Source organism: Lotus japonicus, chromosome 3, assembly GCF_012489685.1.
Source record: "Lotus japonicus ecotype B-129 chromosome 3, LjGifu_v1.2".
Classification (NCBI taxonomy): Eukaryota; Viridiplantae; Streptophyta; class Magnoliopsida; order Fabales; family Fabaceae; genus Lotus; species Lotus japonicus.
The window spans coordinates 92,568,758-92,583,131 of NC_080043.1; the positions used below are offsets into that span (position 1 = coordinate 92,568,758).

Genomic DNA, 14,374 nt, shown 5'->3' on the forward strand with positions numbered 1-14,374 from the left:
ATGTATTTATGCTTGCACAAAAGGTAGGATGAAAGAAGAAAGGAAGAATATGTTAGTTTAGTGGTAGATAAACTAGATTTGTGTAAGAGTGAGATCACGAAATCAAACTTTAGAAAAATAATTTGTTAGGAGGGATTGTTAGTGTATTTCACACAAGTTAGCACTTGTGCGCAGACAAAAAAAAAAATTCCAATTGATCAATGTAGTGGTTCAACATTTCATCTCTCAAGAAAGTGATTAAGGAATTAATTCTGAACTTCAATGAATGGAAAAAACCTCATTAGTGAGCTCATCCCGCTTAATGCGTTGTGGGTGGTGAATTAGTTTCACTACTACCAAAAGTACACCTTAGATCAAGACCAAAAGTGTGTGATTTTCATGTGAAAAAAAATCCACAAAAATCTACGTTGTACGTTGTCATTGTCTCTGGCGAAAATTCCTTGGCGATGATGATAATCGCTAATGCAGGATTAGGGGAAATATATAATTCCTTGCTTCCAGGTTCTTGATAAATTTAATTTACCCCTACTTGGTACTTGCTAATTGCTATTGCCTATTGGTATTGCTACCTCCATTTGGGCGGTTCTTCAATGCATGGTAGCGTGACTCCTACTCTATTTCCATTTTCCACATCCAAACATGGGAAACAGATATCATATCAAAGAAGATCCAATATCTTAATTCAGGAAATTGATTTTGTGACTTGTGACAACTGTCTGTACCATACTACCATGTATATATCACATATGTAATATAGTGCAATTCCGTTAATATTCGAGCGAGAAAGACAATATGTAAACATCCATAGATTTCCTATTAATATTACTAGATATAAAACCCGTGCGTTGCACGGGTGTTTTTACAATTTTATCATTATTATATAAAATTTATTATAGTTTAAATAAAAATATTAAATATATATTAAATATTTTTTACTTATAAATTATTATAAAATAAAAATAATTGTGTTAAAACATTTCATTATGAGTATTAGAGTTTTCTTTGTGTAAATAATTAATACTATTCAAATTTAATAATTACCATTGAAATAATTTTAACAATTTAAAAATGTATTTATTTAAACATACAATAAATTATAAAGTGCATTTCAAATATTTTAAATCAATTAATAGGTTTTAATATCACCAAATAAATTATATCAACATTTTCTTATAATTTTTATCAACAATTAATTAGCTTTAACTTTGATAATTACAATAAATTTTAATTTTAATATTCTAAAATATTATTTAGTAAATTAATTATTTTTTTAATTTTAGCCTTAATTATTTTTCCCTGTTGTACTTCTTTAAGTTGATCTTTTTTACTAATACATAATAGATCAAAATTTATAATTGAATAAATTTATGAAAAAAATACACACACGTCATACTTTTTTACATCCACGTCATACTTAATAATGTTAATTTTAAAAATATTTTTAAAAATTATTTATTAATAAATTATTGCTGCGCTTTTTAATTTTAAAACTATTTGCTAATTTTTAATTAATAAAATTAATTAATTTTAATTATAAATAATGTTTCCATATAAAAATATTATTTAATAAAATTTTATTCTAAATATCATCTTGTGTATACTCTATACACTTTTTAATGTATATAAAAAGATTATTCTAAAAGACTTAAATAATTATAATATATTAATTTTTTATGTATGTAAAATTATTTTATAAAATAACACAAAAAAAATTATAATCTATATTAAACAACACATGTAACTATTAAAAAAAATTATAAATATATCTTTACGAAAAAGCATTTATTCATTGACTATTTCTGATATTTCATATATTTATTTTATATAAAATATATTACTGTATATAAATTAATTTTTTTCTCAACTTGAGGTGAATAATTAATATTTTAAGTACATATGTTTAAATTTTTTTATCACATTATATTTAGCTTTTACTTAAATGTATAGGAAATTTTATAATTAATATATAAATAATTATAAAAATGAAGATAAATAAGTTTATAAATATATTATTTAATGTTGGTAGTTGAATAGTTTTTTACATTACAATATATTCAGTTTTAATTTTATTATCTAATATATTTATTGCAAATGAAATTCTTTATTTTTAATGTATTTTAATGTAGAGGTAGGAATTACTTGATGTATTTAATGCAAAATACTCAAGTCTCCTTTACATATGTATATAGATTAGTATTAGTATCACTAGCGCATCGATAAAGGCCATTAACCGCAAATTGGCATCTTTGACAAGTATATGTAGTAACTTGCAAACCATTAAATTATGAAAAATTAATGGTGGATTTAAGATCACCTTGAGAGCCTGCATTTTTTGTTTCAGTTACCCATGACTCAAAGTCGGAGGATGGTGAGCGAACGATCATACTCTACAATGGAGCTGAGGTGAGACGACATTAATGTCGCCACTTTAGTTTGAGGCATATATCTCTTATATTGGTATGAACAATAACTACTAAAATACAAATTATCTTTTTTGAAAGATCATTAGCCGAAGCATTCATCACATATTTAGAGATAATGGAAGAAGATTGTTGTCAAACTTACTAGGATTATGATCTTTGCATATCACATGACCATGTCAACTGAAACATAAGATAATCCTAATCTACCCACCCTTTGAGATTATAACCACATCCTATATGAATTATAACTATAATATGTTTAAAAAAAATGAATTACATCTATAAATTTTAAACAAGGTAGATGAAATAGTTCTCATTCTCATTTATTGGAACTATAAACTTATAATATTTTGCCCTCATTTTGAGGGTCATTGGACCAAAAATAATGTTCACATGTCCTTTTGTAATAGCTAGAGGATAGTATTTCGTGAATGGGAGGCGGAAATCATGGGCTGTGCTGACCAAGTATGCTTTTGTCTATGAAAATACCATTACCATAAGATCTAGCCCATAAAATTATGAATGTTTATGATTACTTATGAATTATTTGAGAAAAGAAAAAAACCTCTATTTTATCTTTTTTTAATCTTTTGGTCTAGTGGTAGAATAATATCTTTTTTAATCTAAGTAAGCACACAATCATTTGTCCCTAAGAATTAGATAACATAAGGATTGAAGAGAGGAACAAAGGGCGAAAGAGTTATGGTTCAGGTTCAAATATTTGTTTTCTTATATTTTTATGTGTGAATGAGATAAAATTTATTAATATGTTGAAAACATTTTCTTTCCCGCACATCAATATATATTAGAAAAAAAGAACTTTCATAGTGACGTGTCAGCACCAGATTAATTCTTAGTGACGTGTCAGCACCAGATTAATTCTCATAAAAATTATTCCACGTGTCAATTTGTTAGAGGATATAATTTTCAATTGATATATGTTTTAATTTTATATATTCTAACCTAATTAATTGATATTATTTTAGAAGATATAATTTTCAATTGATATATGTTTTAATTTTATATATTCTAAAATAATTGATTGATATTATTTTAAAAGATAAGATTTCGTCTTTTAATTTATTTTAAATTTATTTTTAGAATATATTGATTAATTTTTATTGAATTTTCGAATTTTTTATTAATTCGGGATTTTATGAGTTTTTATTGTGATTTGCTAGATTTTGTTAGTTTTTATCTATCTTTATTTAATACCTTTTTTAATTAATATTAGATTTGATTAGGATTTAGGTTGTTTATTTCTTAATTTTATTTTAATTTATCTTATTATTTATTTTATTTTAAATTCAGAAAATACTTTATTTTATTTTAGATTTACTTTTAGAGTATGTTAATTAATTTTTCTTAAATTTTCGGATTTTTAATTAATTTAAAATTTTATGAGTTTTTATTGTGATTTGCTAGACTTGGTAGTTTTTATCTATCTTTATTTAGTACCTTTTTAAATTTTAGATTTAATTAAGATTTAGGTTGTTTATTTCTTAATTTTATCTTATTATTTATTTTATTTTACTTCCAGGAAATATTTTATTTTATTTTACATTTATTTATAGAGTATAATAATTAATTTTTATTTAATTTTCAGATTTTTAATTAATGCAGGATTTTATGAGTTTTTATTGTGATTTGCTAGATTTTGATAGTTTTTATCTATCCTTATTTATTATTTATTTAATTTTAATTTCATGAAATATTTTATTTTATTTTTGAGTTACTTTTAGAGTATAAATGAATTTTTATGGTATTTTTATTGAATTTTCATATTTTTATTTAATTCATGATTTTATGAGTTTTTTATTGTGATTTGCTAGATTTTGGTAGTTTTTATCTATCTTTATTTAGTACCTTTTTAAAGTTTAGATTTGATTAGGATTTAGGTTGTTTATTTCTTGATTTTATCTTAATTTATCTTATTATTTATTTAATGCTAATTCTAAGAAAAGGGAGTTGATTTGGTGTTGAGGGTCCACAAAGCTACCATAGACACACAGAGATTTGATAACTGCTATTTCTACCTCTGCCACATGTCGCGATCAGGACAGAGGTATGCCGTAAGATGATGTTACGTGAAGAAGAGTTTATCACATATTTTGTGCCATTTCAGTTTATCCTTTGTTCGTAATTCATTCCTGGATTCTTAAATTTCACATATTTTGTGTGTTTTGATCCAAAAGTTTACAAATTTTTGCATAGACCCTTTAACTAATCATTGTTGAAGACGTAATGTTTTGATTCTGATGTAATGTTTTTTCTATTGTTCTTCTTCCACTTTTGTATTTTTTTAAACCAGGTTTTAGTATAGTTTGTAGAAATTCATGCGTGTGAAGTCATTCTAAACCAGATTTTGTTATAATTTATAGAAATTTACGAAACTTAGGATAGTCTGAATTCATATTAATTTCTCAAATTTTGCCCGTTTTTATTCATCATGTTTGAGTTGTGTGTATAAGCATAATATTTGCACTATATGTGAATGATGCACAACTTACTAATTTTTTTTTAATGATGCACAGGTCAGTCAAATTGATGAAAGCATATGAAGAGCTCACATTTAATCTTCATGAGTATGTTTAGCCCATTCTTAAGGTTGGTTCATGTTTTCCTCAAACTCATTAGTTTTGCATATACTCATGTTTTAGTATGTCAATTGGGTGACTTATCTTACTTTACTCTATATATTTCCTTAAGTTCAATTTAAATTGATTGTTAGTATAAGTTTATTGGTGAAGTAACCACAATTATTTTGGGTGAGAGAATTATATTTGTTTTTTTTTCACATATATAGATAACTTGTTGGGGTACGCACATATGGGGTAATACACCATTTTTTGTTTCTCTTGAGTGAAATGTGCCTTTGATTTTTTGTTTCACAAGGGTTCCACCCCAAGATTCACAAATACACTAAATACAATTCTTTCACCACAGTCCTTTCAAATTGTTGAAGGAGAGTATTTTGTTCTTCAAGACTTCATTTTGGGTTTCTGTTTCAATCTTCTTCATGAATTGATTTTGTTCTTCAACTAATTGTAAGATGTCATATGCTTCAATGATTCCTGCTTTTCTCTTCTTAATCAAAAGCAAAAGGATTGAGGAAAAGAAAATCTTCTAGGGTGCAGAATATTCACTAATTGGAAAAAAAAAACGTGTCATTCTCAGATTAATTCTCATAAAAAAAATACATTTTAAAATTTTAGATTTGATTCGGATTTATGTTGTTTATTTCTTGATTTTATATTAATTTATTTTTTATTTATTTTTAGAGTAAAAAAAATACATTTTTAAATTTTAGATTTGATTAGGATTTAGGTGGTTTATTTCTTGATTTTATCTTAATTTATTTATTATTTATTTTTAGAGTATTAATTAATATATCCCAAACTTTTTTTTTAAAAGAGTGAGTTTGAAAGCTGTAGCTTAAGTTAATTTGTTAATATATTCTCAAATAATAATTATAATAATAATAATAATAATAATAATAATAATAATAATAATAATAATAATAATAATAATAATCAATATCAATATCATCAATATATATTATAAAAGAAGAACTTCCATCAGTCCAATTTGATGAGGTGTCACTCCCAGATTAATTTTCAGGCCTATTTGATGAGGTGTCACTCCCAGATTAATTCTTTTCTCTTATGTTGACATGTGTCACACTTAATTACTAAATAAAATTTTAACATATTTTATATCAAAATCAAATTATTCTTGACCTATTTTGATTTAAATTTGAGAAAAGTTTTCATAAAATTTTAAAATTTTAAAGATTTTTCCTAATTGTCTAAGATTTACCCTAGATAAAGTAAAAAAATTAAAAAAAATACCATAAAAATTAATTAATAAAAACTATCAAAATCTACCAAATCACAATAAAAACTCATAAAATTCTGAATTAAATAAAAATCCGAAAATTCAATAAAAATACCGTAAAATTTAATTAATACTCTAAAAATAAACTTTTTCTTCACCTAAAATTTATTTCCATAACAAATCTTGAAACCGATTTTTAAAGGTAATTTTAAATCTGAGAAATTTTTCATAAAATATTAAAATTTTAAAAGATTTGCCCTAATTATCTAATATTTACCTAGATTAAATAAAAAACTAAAATTCAATAAAAATATCATAAAAATTAATTAATAAAAACTACCAAATCACAACAAAAACTCATAAAATTCTTAATTAAATAAAAAAACATAAAATTTAATTAATACTCTAAAAATAATTAATAAAAACTATCAAAAATATACCAAATCACAATAAAAACTCATAAAATTCTGAATTAAATAAAAACACCAAAAAATTTAATTCATACTCTAAAAACAAAATTTTTCTTCACCTAAATTTATTTTCATAACAAATCTTGAAACAGATTTTTTAAAGGTAATTTTAAATCTGAGAAACTTTTTCATAAAATATTAAAATTTTAAAAGATTTGCCCTAATTATCTAAGATTGCGCCTTCCTCCAACGAAGATTTTTGTGCATATTGTGATTAAGTTTCTTTGATTTCAAAAATTAATTCAGTTTTTTTCCTTTAAAACTTCCTTAGGGTCTGAAACGTAGCCAATATTCCTGATTCGGTTCCAGGTTTGATTATTACGAAGAAGCAAGGTTGATGATTATTTCTTTTATGATGCACAGGTCACTCAAATTGATGAAAGCTTTTGAAGAGCTCATATTTAATCTTCATGAGCATGTCTAGCCCATTCTTAAGGTTGGTTCATCTTTCCCTGAAACTCATCAACTTTACATATAATCAATCATGTTTTAGCACGCCAATTGGGTGACATATCTTACTTTGCTCTACATATTTCCTTAAGTTCAATTTAAATTCATTTTTAGTATGAGTTCATTGGTGAAGTAACCACAATTACTTTTGGTATTACATAACTTATGAATTAACCTGTCTTGATACTTGATAGTTGATCCTATGGATAGAATTATTTTCGATGGGGGAATTATGAGTTTGGATGGGAGAATTATTTTGTTCTTTTCTCACATATATTGATAATTTTTTGGGGTGTTCACATGAGAGGCATTATATCATTTTTTTGTTTCACTTGACTGAAATGTGCCTTTGATTTTTGTAACTTATGATATGAATCTGATTCACTCGATTTGATTAGTAGCACAATTGTACTCCAGTGCTGATTATCACACATTAGAGCAAATATCAGAAGTGTGTGTTTTATGCTGATAGGCCCCGTCAAAATTTGGTGTCAAATGCATGTGCTAAGTAAAAACTTGAGCATTTTCTTATTTTTGCGTTTCATGTTGGGTTCATATCAGAAATCTCTGGATTAGAGTCTTCCGAGTTTCGAGAGACACTTCTTCGAACAGTGTGAGAAGGAATGCTTGAGAAACTGCTCTCATACAACCCATGCAGTTGCTGATGTGAGGAGTGGTGGAAACTACGTAGATTAGACATAGTTCATGAATTGGAGATTGGGGTTTTTGTCTAAGGGTGAATTTTTCTTAATTTAAGGGTTTTTGTGAATTGATTATTCGAATCTTTAGTGTTATGTTTTTCAATTTCTATATTAGTTAGTTTGCTTTGAGTTTTTTGTTATTGTAATCTACTGTGATAAGTGCGCCCAGGCCTGAATTTGCTATTTGTTTTTTTGTTGTACTTTAAAGAGTTTGATACAAGGATTTGAGTATGTGGGTGGTGGCACTGGCCATGAACCATCTGACTGAAGTACGTTTTTTTGGTATGTCTCTTTTACTTTAAAACAAGGGGCCAATTTATCTGTGGTTTTGTAATGTGTGATTTTTCTTACGAAGAAGTATTGCATCTTTGAACAAGTTGTAGAAAGTGAGGACGTATGCAATATGTGGTTCTCCCTCTGTATTTCTCTTTTGATGACTCGCTGTGATTTGCAGAAGTTCTTTAGATATGCAATTCTTCCCTTTTCTAATTGTATGAGAAAATATATTTTGTTGGAATTTTTTTTGTTTTTCTGAGTGGGTTTGCTCGGTTTTGTTTTTTTTTTTCTACAAGAAAAGATAGGATGAAACCATATGGACTTGATTCACATTTTATTTGAGGAAAGCATATTGGACACTGAATTTGATTTTAGTTTTTGTTTAGTCCAACTACTCTGGCTTTGCAGACTTGAAGAAATATTCTTAGTTTATTTGGGAGATGATTCCAATGCTGATTTTGTTGCAGGAACTCTATCAGCTGGTCTAGATGTCCGCTATATGTGGTAGAAACTCGAATGCAATAGTTGTTTCTTTCTGTAGATTTGGTGGGATCTGCTTTGTTTGTTTTACTTCTACGGATATCTAAAATCTCCTCATATTTTCTATCTTTTAGAACTTGCCCATCTTAAAAGTAAACACTAAGAGTATTTATTTATTTGAAGAAGGTCAAAGGACAAAGTAGAAGAAGCATAAGAGAAAACTTGCATTAACCAAAAGAGAAGCACACCATTCCTCAATGCTAACGAGGAGTTGGCCATGTTGCATTCTATCTTACATCTGGCGGTAAAGAAGCATGTTGAGGTGAAAGAGAGCAAGTGGAGCTATGATTGAGATGAGACAAGAAATGGGAAGGTTGTGGGAAATATCTCTTTTATTAATATAAGTGGAAGTGAAATTTAGCATATCGGATGATAGATTTTGGTCAATTTTGATTTGTCATTGTCTGTAGATTTTGTAAATGTACAAACATGGACTTGGCTGAGATTTGTGGAGAATTATGATTCACTGGATTTTTGAGGCATTCTTTGTAATGAAAATATGTTGAATTATAGGCGTAGGAAAATTTATTGATTTAGGTTGTTTAATTATTTTGGGGAAATAAAGCAGTTATTATTTGACGGATACGAAGAATATTACAATATTTTATTTGATTGGTTTTCAAATGTTTAAGAAAATGAAAGGTTTTAATAATTCCAGAAATAAGAAATTATTATAGAAAAATAAATGGGAGAAAGGGGAATTTGAAAGAAGGGATTACGAGAGAGGGGGAGAATGACAATTAATGGGGAAATAGGAAAAAGATATAGGGAAACCGAAAATTTAAAATATTAGATGAGAGAAAAGAGAGAGTAACGAAATTGAGGGAGAAAAATAGACAATTAAAGGAGAATTAATAGGGAAATAGAAGATCACATATTGGGAACAAGTTAAAAAAAACATAGATAAGTTAGAATTTAAAAAATAATAACGAAAAACGAACTCACATAATCACATTCATGATTAATTGATGTATCAAATACAATAGACATATTCCCCGTGCAACGCGCGGGTAAAAAAACACTAGTTCTTATTAATTAATATATGTTGAAACTTGAATTTCATATGAGATATTCGGTGTATTAAAAATACTACGAGTTTTCAATTAAAGTGAATATATATTTTTAATGCGGGAAAACGAAGTAACCAGAATAAGTGGAGGAAAACAAAACCCAAATACAGCTGGTGTCAGTTAGAAAGTCAAGACGCTGAATTTCATCACATTGCTCTGCTTTGACCGCCACCTCTTTTTCCCCATTCAAACTTCCTTCCTCCACACCTTTCATTTCCCCACATTCACAATTCACAATTCACAACCAACCAACCAACCAAACAAACACCCCTCTTCCCACTCCCCACGGTGGTTACCTCCACCCCCTCTCTTCTCTTTCACCACCACCACCACCACCACCACCACCACCACCGCATGCAATCCAAAGAGAGAGAAAGAGAGAGAGAGGGTGCGTTCGTTCGTGCGCATAGCTAACAAGAAATTCACCTTTTCCAACACACCCCTTCCCTTCCCCTAACAACAACGTGGTCCATTCTCTTGGTTGTTGCACTAGTTGCAGACTTGCAGTTACAGATTACAGTTACAACCAAACAACACTTTCTTATTTTCTCTCTCTCACTCACTCACTCACTCACTCTCTTACCCTCATCAAAATTCAAAAACATCAGATCCCAATTCTGAATCTGAACAAATTTCCACCACCACCATGAATAACGACGTCGACGGCGTTCAGATCCACCAGACGCGGCGGTTACCGGATTTCCTCCAGAGCGTGAATCTCAAGTACGTCAAACTCGGCTACCATTACCTCATCACTCACCTTCTAACCCTCTGTTTGATTCCTCTCATGTCCATCATCATCGTCCAAGCCTCTCAGATGAACCCGGTGGATCTCCACCATCTCTGGCTCCACCTCAAGTACAATCTCGTCAGCGTCATCATCTGCTCCGGCATCCTCGTCTTCGGATCCACCGTCTACATCATGTCCCGACCCAGATCCGTTTACCTCATCGATTACTCCTGCTACAAACCCCCTTCAAATCTCAGCGTCAAATTCACACAGTTCATGGACCATTCCAAGCTCACCGGCGACTTCGACGATTCCTCTCTCGAGTTTCAGCGCAAGATTCTCGAACGTTCTGGGCTTGGTGAAGAAACCTATGTCCCTGAAGCCATGCATCATATCCCTCCGACGCCGTCGATGGCGGCGGCGAGGGAAGAAGCAGAGCAGGTTATGTATGGTGCGCTTGATAATCTCTTCGCTAACACGAAGATCAAGCCGAAGGACATTGGAATTCTTGTTGTGAATTGCAGTTTGTTTAACCCTACACCTTCGCTTTCTGCTATGATTGTGAACAAGTACAAGCTTAGGGGTAACATTAGGAGTTTCAACTTGGGGGGAATGGGTTGCAGTGCTGGTGTGATTGCTATTGATCTTGCTAAAGACATGCTTCAGGTTCATAGGAACACTTATGCTGTTGTTGTTAGCACTGAGAATATTACTCAGAATTGGTACTTTGGGAACAAGAAATCTATGTTGATTCCCAATTGTTTGTTTCGTGTTGGCGGGTCTGCGGTTCTGTTATCGAATAAGGCCTCGGATAAATTTCGAGCGAAGTATAAGCTTGTTCATGTAGTGAGGACTCATAAGGGTGCTGATGATAAAGCATTCAGGTGTGTTTATCAGGAGCAAGATGAAGCTGGGAAAACTGGTGTTTCTTTGTCAAAGGATCTCATGGCTATTGCTGGTGGAGCTTTGAAGACTAACATCACAACTTTGGGTCCTCTTGTGCTTCCAGTGAGCGAGCAGCTTCTGTTTTTTGCTACTTTGATTGTTAAGAAGGTGTTCAATGCAAAAGCCAAGCCTTACATTCCTGATTTCAAGCTTGCTTTTGATCATTTCTGCATCCATGCTGGTGGCAGGGCTGTGATTGATGAGCTTGAGAAGAATCTTCAGCTTCTGCCTGGGCATGTTGAGGCTTCTAGAATGACACTGCATAGGTTTGGGAACACTTCTTCAAGCTCAATTTGGTATGAGTTGGCTTACACTGAGGCAAAGGGAAGGATGAGGAAGGGAAATAGAGTCTGGCAGATTGCATTTGGAAGTGGGTTCAAGTGTAACAGTGCTGTGTGGCAGGCTTTGAAACATGTGAAAGCCTCACCCAAGAGTCCATGGGAAGATTGCATTGATAGGTACCCAGTTGATATTGTACTTGCTTAGCTGATAGTAGTTTTCTGTTATGATGAGTTAGAGGGTCTTCATTTGTTTCCAAATTTATTGGCTCAGGGGTGGGTATGCTGTTTCATATTTGGAATTCATTCACAGTTACTTCATGCATATTTGGTTGCTTGAGCTCTGAACCCTGACTATTGTTGTTAAACCATTGTCTTGGGTAAATTATTATCAATGGTAGTGTTGATATGATTGAGTTTTCCTTGATTAAGTAGAGTGAGAAAATCACACATTGAAGCAAAAATCACATTGTAGAGTGCATTTTGGCTTCATAGTGATTTTCCACGGTATATCTAAATATGCATTAAAACATACGCATACAACAAAAGCAACACATCTAAGTGCATGTTTTGAAGCTTGTTTGAAAAATATGAAGAATCGAAAGTCATGGTAGAATGAAACAACTTCCCTTAGTTTTTGCTTTTGTTCACCTTAATCTTGGTTTCACACTTCGAACGTTTCCAAACATGCAGTTAGCTTGTGTTTGAATACTAGTTAAATGCAATATAAATAAACTTTCATTTCAATAAATAATAAGAGTTAGGTAACAATTATCCAAATACAGCCTACTAAATTAATAAAAGCTGCAAATGTAGATGTTTTAATTTGGTTACAGCTACAGAATTTTGCTTGCCAAAAACAGAACTTTGTTGGAACTTTAATGTAAAGCAGATGAGAAAAGTCCAGATGAATAGTATTGCCAATTCATTGAAGCATGAGCATCATATCTTTTTCCATCTTTTTCCCAATTATGAGTATGGAAAAGCAAGAAGCTGCGAGAGAGTATTAAAGTATCTTATCTTATACCCACATGTTAAGCTAAGAATTTCCCAATTATGAGTGTGGTAGATACTGCTGTGAAAAAGCACATGGCCAGCCTTTGCAAACAGCACTTTTTGAAAAAGGAAATCTTATTCTTTTCTTTTCAGTGCTGCAGCGCTTGATGCGTTCTACCACACGAAGTGTTTGTTAGCTTTTATGATGCCATACCAAATGGGGTGTTCTGTTTCATTGTCCTTTGTGCCTACATTTGTTAATTGTTAGTCTCAGCTTTAATATTTGGTCTTGGTCAAATCCATGATAATATTGAATCTGTGATATAATCAATGTAATTATTGAGGAGCTTGATGAGCCTTTTCAGCTTGAATAATTAAGTGGATAGATAATTTGATGGTACTTGAATATTTAATTCTTCTTGTCTCTCAGTAAGATACAAACCCCTTTTAATATTATAATTTGCATCAACATTAAGACCTAAAATTCATCAATAGGCAACTCGAATCTTCAATTTTAAGTGACTTGACTCCTTTTGTAAGTTTGTCTAGTTTAAATAAACAATGCTCCTTATGATTGATTTGTAGAAAACTCAAGTTTCTACCTTTAATATCTGAGTTAGCACGAAAATTCATCATCTGTGTTGTTATTTTAACCAAATTGCTTATGCTTTGTTTGGTTGGAGAGAAGAAAAGGGGGAAGGAAAGAAAACTCGGAATTCGAGGTGTGAATTTAGATTAAGGTATAGTCTAAATTCACACATCGAATTCCGTGTTTTCTATCCTTCCCTATTTCCCTCCCTTCAACCAAATAAAGCCTCACCCAAGAGTCCATGCTTAGTGTGCGTTGAATTACAACTTAAAATGAAAAAAAAAAATGTACTTTTTCTCAATTCTTTTTGCTCATTTTTTTTCTCAAAAGTAAATTTTAAAAATCTTTGGCACCAATTATCCAAACATATTAATTAGTATTTTTATGTGAAATTTGAAACAATCAAGTGAGTGAGTTTGATATAGTGGTTCAATAGTTCGTTCCTTAAACAAGTGATTGGATGTTCAATTTCTAATCACATACTTATCCGGCCCCAAATCCACTTAAAAAATCAACAATGATATATACACACCTCATTTTTTAAACACTTCATTTTCACCTATTTTTGTTTCTATCTCTCTTCTCTTATCATCTATCACATCTCATACTTTCTCTCTCTTACTTTTTCTTTTCTTCCTATCTCTCCTCATTCCACCTCTTCCACCTCTATAAGAGGTGTGTAAGTAACATTTCCCCTTAAAAAATAGGGGAGAACCTAATATGCACCATTTTTAGGTGGTGTAATTTTACACCACCTACTTTGACTTGGTATAGCAGGTCAATACATTATATTTTTTAAGAAAAAAAATCATTAAAAATTTGTCATATATTAAATATCTTTAAAAAAAGATGTGTTGACCTGTTATAGTAGGTTAAAAAAAATGGTCTAAAATTAAACCACTTTAAAAGTGGTCCGCATTAGGGTCACCATATTATATTTTAATAGGTACTATTGCAAATGGAAAAATTATTTGGTCAACTTGTTAGTGCTTAGTGTGCTAACAATTAACAGTGATTATTGTTAACAATTAACAGTTATTGCAATAACACTTGGTCAGTCCCATGAAAT

General features: G+C 30.2%; 1 protein-coding gene across 1 annotated transcript; it reads left to right on the top strand.

Moving 5' to 3' along the window:
- The first annotated feature begins 9,883 nt into the window (after positions 1-9,883).
- On the top strand, positions 9,884-12,132 carry LOC130747475 (3-ketoacyl-CoA synthase 4-like). Its single transcript, XM_057600424.1, has one exon. It carries the CDS (start codon positions 10,414-10,416, stop codon positions 11,926-11,928), a length of 1,515 nt encoding a protein of 504 aa, XP_057456407.1. The 5' UTR covers positions 9,884-10,413; the 3' UTR covers positions 11,929-12,132.
- The last annotated feature ends 2,242 nt before the right edge of the window (positions 12,133-14,374 follow it).